This window comes from Tasmannia lanceolata, unplaced genomic scaffold, assembly GCF_043159265.1.
Source record: "Tasmannia lanceolata isolate RefF3 unplaced genomic scaffold, GAP_Taslan_0.1 ptg000029l, whole genome shotgun sequence".
NCBI lineage: Eukaryota > Viridiplantae > Streptophyta > Magnoliopsida > Canellales > Winteraceae > Tasmannia > Tasmannia lanceolata.
The window spans coordinates 7,729,704-7,738,182 of record NW_027518706.1 but is presented as its reverse complement, the minus strand read 5'-3'; the positions used below and the strand labels follow the sequence as shown (position 1 = coordinate 7,738,182).

Here is an 8,479-nt window from a genome sequence, read left to right as displayed (position 1 = left end):
TTTTCCAATGGTAGTTATCCAATACTAGTTTAAAAAAAAAAACTTTTTTTTATTACCAGCTGGACAGTACCACGTGTCACGGTGATGTGCGCATTTTGGATCGAAAAGTTACGGGTTCTACAACCATTCTCTAGTATCTATTGCTGCTACTGACTTGAGCATCAGAGAGCCTTCCCGGAGTCCGAACACCAAGTGGTTTTCTGACCATTTGTTCGTGTGAGCCAGCTGCATCTCTTCGCCTTCGGAGCTGTCTTAGCTTCTAGCCAAATTTTGGCTGTAACAGTTTGTTTCTACACTAGTCCTATTTTCCGAACCAGTGTAGAAACGAGGCTTGATGCCATCCCTATTCCATTATGATTAGTGCATACACCCCATAGATAATGTGAGATCTTGAAATAGTTGAATTTGGGGCAGCTTGTTAATACTTTTGCTGGAATTTTTTTTATTCTTGGGACTTTTGTGGAATTTCCGCAGGAAACCCACGTTTGGTTGGTGGGCCCAAAATAATCCCAGGAACCAAAATAACCCCTCACGAAACCCCACGAAGGGAAAAAAAATACTCCTAGGAACCAAAATAATCCCAGGAGAAGAGTTTTTTTTTCTTCCCAACAGTTCAAGCAACCAAACAAAGTATTTTTTTTTTCCCACCATAGTCCGGTCAACCAAACATGGGATTTTTATTTTACCGGAATACTTCCAGGGAGTTTTTTTTCCCACCAATCTCCCAGGAAGTATTTTGTTCCACAAAAATCCCAAGAGAAAACTTGAGGCTCCTCTTCCTTACCCCACGGACCCCGAATGGCTATTGGCATCCAGATGAGTTGCAAAAACTTGATTTGTATCTCAAGCTCCTAGAGACAACGACTAATGTTGAAAAACTTATTCAGAAGAAAACTTGCAGTTAATGAAAGAGAGGGGTAGAGGAAGGAAGGCTCTAGTGTAGGGAAGAAATGAGTTACTAAAAATGGACAAAGAGGTAGCTTGTATGGTCTGGTTGAGAAGTATGATAAAAAAAGAGGTTTATGTGACCTTTGGTTGGCACGCGGAGAACAGGGGGCAAAGAAGCACGTTAAAATGAGGAATAATGAAGCCTTTTTTTTCTTGTTGCTGGTTGTAGTGAAGAAAATGGGTGAGTAGGATTCACATGGGTGGAGGAATGAGACGAGAGATAGAGGTGAAAATGAAATGTGCCTTGGGAAGAGAGAAGAAAAGGAAAAGATAAAAAGAGAGTAAGTTCCTTCATTGGCTAGCATATCCGTTTTGGGATTTATCTCACATCACTTTACTAATCCTCAAATCACTTATTGGGTATCTCTTTTTATGAAGACTATCAAGTTAAAAAGGGACGATTAAGTTGGTTCCAGGTAGCAAAGGGACTACCTAGTTTGGTAGTCCTGTAGAGTGCCAAACTGGCAAATTAAGCTTCTTTTTCAGAGTTTAAGGGCACGTCTGGCTGTCAGGAAATATTTTTCATGACAAATCGGCATCTCCAAGTGGAGATTAGGGTGAAGGTAGCCAAAATCTGGAAACAAAATCCCAAAACCAATGAACCGGCATTGAGAAGTTGCTAAAAACCCGGTTTTGAGTAGAGATTTCAATTACCAGATTTCTTGCATCTTCTCCTCATTGGAGACGTCATCTCGGGGAATTTGTTTCCTGATTTCTCTCCAATTTAAACTTGGAGATGGCGATTTGTCAGGAAAAACATTTCCTGGCAGCTAGATGTGCCCCAAGTCTTTTAGCCTTTCTTTTGATTGGAAATGGAATCATATTTAAAGTCTCTTGGTAGTACTAATGCTTTCATTTGATGGGAAATGGAATCGTATGGACCAACCACCCAATTGGTGCATGAACCAAGCAATAGAAGTCCCCCCAATCGGACAATCCTAACTACCCAATTAATGGCAAGCCATAAAAGTTATACTTGAAAAGCTCATTACAGTCAAGAATCAAACTACACATGACCCAGAAAGCCAGTTGGCAATTATGATTATTGCTTATAATGGTTAGTCAAGTCCAGTTGTCTTCTTAAGTACAATTCCATTTCTCATCAAATGAAAGCATTGGCACTACCAAAAGACTTTAAATACGATTCCATTTCTCATCAAATGAAGCATTGGTACTACACTACCAACATTGCTTTTTTCAACTATAAAAGAGGGTATGCACAAGTAGTGTTTAGTAGGGAATAGATGCAATGGAGGTTCGTTCATGGCCACTGGGTGTTATGTCGGTACTTGGGGTGGTTACATCCATTACCAACCAACATTGATGCCGGAGTCCCCAGTGGCGCCGGAGTCCGGGGAATCCCATGCCGGATTCCGTGCAAGAAACCATTGGTTCTTGTTATCACTTTGGCCAAACGAACCGGTGGATTAAAAAATCCCCACCTACTCCTGTGAGCAAACCTATCACCCGCTCCATCCCCAACCTCCGCCCCGTACCCCCACCACCTCTGGTGCGCTAAACCTGGGCCACCTGCCTTTTACTAGGCGATAAAATGCCTTCTTATTTTCAATATATGTATTATGTTTAAGAAAATGATATCAGCACACCCATCTTTTGATATTTGCACTAACCCTTCTTGTCATTTATTGTTTAAAGAGTTGTGAAAAGCTATTACAGTTCCGAAAAAGCTCTCACAGCCCAATTAAGAAAGAAAAGACAGGCTGAGCTTGTGCAGTTATTAAAACATGGGTGTGCTGATATCATTCCTTATGTTCAGTCAGGTTATTGATCATTGTATTAGATGAGATCTAGAATGATATGACTGCTGAATCATTATAGTGGTAGATTAGTAAGTTATTTTAGTTGTGTATTTTGAATTTCAAATCATGTTTCTTATGTTTTTCTTGTAAAAGTCTTCATAAATATATACAAAGGGCACCCAAGATTGCAACGTGTTTCCTCCCTATTTTCAATCTTTTTTGATATCAGAGCCTTCGTCCTAGCCTGGCGACAAGACGTTGGATTTCGTTTGTTGGTGAACCGCCGATCTAGCTGTCCGCCCAGCCCAAAATTTATACATTTTCTTTTTCTCTTTCAAAACCACCCTGCTCCGTTCCTCGCAACCTATCTCGTCGAACCCAACACATCACGGTGGTGTCAGAGATATGTTCACTTGGTCCCTGAAAATCTGTCTTCCATAAAAAACGCATCTTCCTCTCCTTTCCTCAAAAGGGTAATGTTATCAGCACTACTGTATTTTGGTGAGGGCACTCCTCACTTTTTTAAAAGTAGGGTATGACCCGCGCCATAGGATGATCCAAACCGTCCATTAGATGAGCCACAGCCTAAATAGGTTGTACCCCAAAAATTATTTACATAGGAGGGTTAGGATCAACCCTCTAACATTCAGATTCGAGGGTTAGGATCAACCTATGGAATGAGGGACCAAGTTTGAGTGCAAACCCGAAACCTTGAACCGCCCTGAGCCTGAGCTTACCCTTTATTTTTCAGATAAGTATTATATGTCTACACCCATGTTCGGGCATAGGTCATGAGGGACCAAATTATATAATGGCGACTCGTTTAAACTAAGTCGGTAAAGTTATTTGCCACGCTAGCATTTGATAAGAATGTGGGGAACGAGGAAGTAATGGAGCCTAAAATATTGGATAGTTATTAGAAGTTTCTCCTTAATTATACTTATCCCAAAGTTCAATCTGTCAAGTGGAACCGAGTTTGCATGTTACCGTTTGTTAAAGTATAAAATAATAAATAACGCTTTCTCCAACAGATTAAGCTTTTGGAGTAACTGGTAGTTTTACATGGTAATGCAATCCGATACAGCGGAAGTGCGAAAATAAACCACAAGAATAAGAAATCGTAATCCTACGACAGCAAAATAGAGAGAAAAAGGAGGAAAACTCCAAGAGTGGATGTCTTCTCTCTTAATTAATTAATTTATTTCATAATCAAATCAAAAGTCTCATTACATGTTCCTTATTTGGCCATGCACAAAATAGAAATAAATCTATCCTAATTAGAATGAAAGAAAATGAAAATAAATTTATCTAATTGGCATGTATGAAATTGAAAACAAATCTACCCTAATCATGCAAGAAAATAGAAACAAATCAGTCCTATGATTTGGCCTAGATCACACGGTATAAGAGCAAATGCCTAGGTCCAAACCTCCTTAATAGCAAAAATCCACATACATTGGCCAAACACAAATGAGAGGCCACATGTGTCACGTGTAGGCCAAAGAGGGGTCACACTTGAGGTCAGATGAATTGAGTCAACGAAGTGGCAGTACAATTACCAATTATGGGATGAAAGACGTGAGTATAAGGAGCCCCTAGCATAGGAAGTTACATAAAAGTTCTCTCCAATCCCCATTCCTTGTGCATACAAACATAGCTTATGTGAGATCTTCGAATCTCTCTATCCTCAAATCTGAGAACCCACAATGTTAGCAACTCTGACGAGGGAATGAATGGTTGAATTTCTGAAGCTTTTGGACTATTCCTTGAAGCTTCTCTAGAGATTCCTGACTATCACATCATTATGGATGTGCCAAGCAACAAAAGTCTCACCATCGGACAATCCTAACCATCCAATTGATGGACAAGCCAAAAATTCATCCTTGAAAGTCATAGTACCGACGACCCAGAAAGCAAGTTGGCAAATAAGATTATTGCTTTTAATTTCATAATTTAAATCTCCTTGGGGGAAATTTCCAAGAACTACGGTACCAACCTTGCTTTTTTCATAATTTAAATTGGTACCGTCTATACCGATTTTACCCTTAACAGGAAGTTACATAAAAGTTCTCTCCAATCCCTATTCCGATATGAATAGTGCATACAAACATAGCTTATGTGAGATCCTCAAATCTCTCTATCCTCAAATCTGAGAACCCTCAATACTGCCGCAAACAAAGGGCCTTAAAGAGATTCCTGACTATTACATCATTAATTATGGCTGTGCAAAGCTAGACCTGGCAAACGGCGGGCCGGGCCGGGTTCAAAATGACCCGGAAAATTTTACGGGTGATTGAGCTTGGACCCGCACCTGGCCCGTACGGGTCACCGGGATTTTTGACGTATTTTTTTAAAGATTTTTTTTTTTGTATAGGGATTCGCTAGCCACCTTCGCCGATGCTACTTTTAGGCTTGTCGCCCACCCTTTGCTGCAAAGATCGGCAGAACTACGAGTTGCGCAAAGGTGGCTAGCAATAAATAATAGCAATATATAATTATCATGCAGGTACTACGGAAAAATGAAAGTAAAGTAGAAAAATTACCAAAAAAAATACCAAAAGAATGTACTAAAATATGACAATTACCAAAAAACCTACAAAGAAAATTAAAAAATTATGACAATTACGTAAAAAGGCCAAAATAAAACTTTTCTAGCCCCCGCGCGCCCTAGTTTTGATGGGTCGGGTGGACGCGGGTCAATTTCAAACGGGTCACATATTGGTGACCCAGACCCGGAATTTATGGGAGGGCCGGGTGGACCCGCAGGTCCGGGTCAGTTTTTGTCAGGTCTATGCCAAGCAACAAAAAGCCTCACCATCGGACAATCCTAACCATCCAATTGATGGACAAGCCAAAAATTCATCCTTGGAAGTCATAGTACCGACGACCCAGAAATCAAGTTGGCAAATAAGATTAATGCTTTTAAGTTCACAATTTAAATCTCCTTATCTTGGTGGAAATTTCCAAGAACTTGCCAAGAACCACAAAAACAACTTTGCTTTTTTCAACTATAAAAGATGATGTGCCCAAGTAGCTAGTGTTTAGTAGGGAATAGATACAATGGAGGTTCGTTCATGGACACTGATTGTCATGTTGGTACTTGGGGTGGGGACATCCATTACCAACATATGCACCTGCAACACTGATGCCGGAGTCCGCGGTGACACCAGAGTCCGGCGGAATCCCATGCCGGATTCCGAGCAAGGAACCATTGGTTCTGGTAATCACTTTCGCCAAATGGACCGGCCGAATCCGATATCCCCACATACTCCTGTGAAAAACAATAACCCCATAAACAACCCCCATAAACAACCCCCAGACAAAACCCCCAGAAACAACCCCCAGACAAAACCCCCCGTCCGCTACATTTCATACACCGCCCTCGACCCCTCCCACCTCGTCACCCTCCCCCTCCCCCGCCCCCTCCCCCGCCCCTCACACACTGACACACACACCCCCCCAGCGGTCTAAACCTGGGCCACCTCCCGGTTACTAGGCAATAAAATGCCATCTTATTTTCAATCTGTGTATGTATTATGTTTTGGAAAATGATATCAGCACACCCATGTTTTGATATTTGCACTAACCCTTCTTGTCTTTTATTATTTATAAAGAGTTGTTAAAAGCTATTACAGTTCCCAAAAATTAAGTTCTCACAGGCCAATTAAGAAAGAAAAGACAAGCTGAGTTTGTGCAATTATTGAAACATGGGTGTGCTGATATCATTCTCTATGTTTTAGTCAGGTTGTTGATCATATTGTATTACATGAGATCAAGAAAGATCTGACCGTTGGATCATTATTGTGGTAGAATAGGAAGTAATTTTAGTTGTGTATTTTTAATTTTAAATACAATTAGTTATATGTGCTTATGCAGTTATGCGCATGTTTCTTCTGTTTTTCTTGTGAATGTGTTATATGCAAATTTTAGTTGTGTTATATGCAAAATTGTTCAATGAAATGCCCATAAGGGATATTGTCTCGTGGAATTGCATGATATATGGTTATGCTAAATGTGGAAACATGAAAGCTGCAAGGGAGTTGTTTGATCAAACACCCTTGAGAGATGTGGTTACTTGGACCATTATTGTCAATGGATATGCAAAATGTGGTAAAATGCCTGAAAGGGATATTTTCTCTTGGAACATCATGATTGATGCCTATGCTAGTGTTGGAAGCATAAATATTGCACAAGAACTATTTGATGCAATGTCCCAAAGAGATGTGATCTCTTGGAATGCATTAATTGCCGGTTACAGACAAAATTGCCAGGCCAAGGAGGCCATTGAACTCTTTCACCGCATGCAAATGGTCGGGGAGAAACCCGATTGTTCCACTCTAGCAATTGTTCTTTCAGCTATAGCTGACTTGGGTCTTTTTGCCCAAGGTAGATGGATTCCTACTTATGTGGATAAGAACAAATTCTCTTTGGATGGTATTGTTGGTGTTGCCATCATAGACATGTACTGCAAATGTGGAAATGTAGATATTGCTTTGGGGATATTTGATTGCATAACTCATAGAAACATAGATCATTGGAACTCAATGATATCAGGGCTTGCAATACATGGATGTGACAACGCTGCTTAACCACAAGCACCGATTTGCAGACTCAAACGCAGATGCTTTGGCTAAGGCGGGAGTTTTCTTAACGGAGCCAAAGGTAGTATACCCTTCTGTGGATGAGAATGCGATGTAATTCAGTATGATTTTGGGGCCATTTGGTGCCCATGCACTCTGTACTGTTTCAACTTGTGGGACATCTTGTCCCCTGATTTCTAATTTAATTTGTTACCTTTAAAAAAAAATGATGCAATTCATTTGTTTGAGGAAATGCGGCGATCGGCAGAAAGACCTGATGATATTAGTTTCATTGGCGTTCTAAGTGCTTGTAGTCATTTAGGTTTGGTACATGAGGGATGCCTATATTTTGAGCTCATGAGCCTTCAATATGGCATAACACCCAAGATCCAACATTATGGTTGTATGGTTGACCTTCTAAGTCGTGCGGGGCATTTAGAGGAGGCAAGGGAGCTTGTTAAGTACATGCCCATGAGACCCAACAATGTAGTTTGGAGGGCTCTTCTTGGAGCTTCTAGGAATCATGGAAATATTGAAATTGCCGAGCATGCAGCAAAGCACTTAATTGAATTGGAACCTGACGATACTAGTTCTTATGTGCTTTAGTCTAACATTTATAGTGCCAAGGGGCAATGGAAGTGTGTAACGGAAATAAGGAAAATGATGACAGACAGGGGTATAGTAAAGGCTCCTGGCTGTAGTTCCATTGAATTAAATGGTATAGTTCATGGATTCAGGAGTTATTCCTTGGTTTCTTTGTAAGACATCATTCCTACCAATTTTTTTGAGAAGGAAAAGCAAAAATAACAAATGTTGTACCAACAAATGTTTTGAACATATCTGTTGTTAAAACAACAAATGTTGTACCAATTCAATTTTATCACCACCTTTGCCCTTTCGGTTCATCAAGTAGTCGTTAATGGCAATTGGTTTCCATGCGATATCAATCACTTGTAGCTACACATTTCTAACAACAATGGATATTATTAAAGGTTTGTGGACACCATGAAATCTGCATTATTAAGTTCATGCTATTATTTATCCATTTCTGTAAGCATTTGCAAGATTGAGTAGTACAGTCCCGGATCACTTTTGTAAAGCTAACAAATTTAATTCTGATTCACAAACTGAAGTTAGTTAATAGGAGATACTCCAGCCATAAAGATAGAAGGTAGGTCTATACCTGAGGTT

The 8,479-nt window shown here is 40.2% G+C and overlaps 1 protein-coding gene across 1 annotated transcript; it reads left to right on the top strand.

Annotated features, from left to right (window-relative positions):
- Window positions 1-5,768: 5,768 nt before the first annotated feature.
- On the top strand, window positions 5,769-7,297 carry LOC143858997 (pentatricopeptide repeat-containing protein At4g38010-like). The gene is made up of 2 exons (XM_077369678.1): window positions 5,769-5,928; window positions 6,639-7,297. Exons 1-2 carry the CDS (start codon window positions 5,769-5,771, stop codon window positions 7,295-7,297), a joined length of 819 nt encoding a protein of 272 aa, XP_077225793.1.
- The last annotated feature ends 1,182 nt before the right edge of the window (window positions 7,298-8,479 follow it).

Bases quoted from the DNA above. Each gene is read 5' to 3' on its own strand.
- LOC143858997 (XM_077369678.1), top strand. From the start codon at position 5,769: ATGGAGGTTCGTTCATGGACACTGATTGTCATGTTGGTACTTGGGGTG. The intron at 5,929-6,638 runs GTAATCACTTTC...TGCAAATTTTAG, and splicing joins GCAAGGAACCATTGGTTCTG to TTGTGTTATATGCAAAATTG.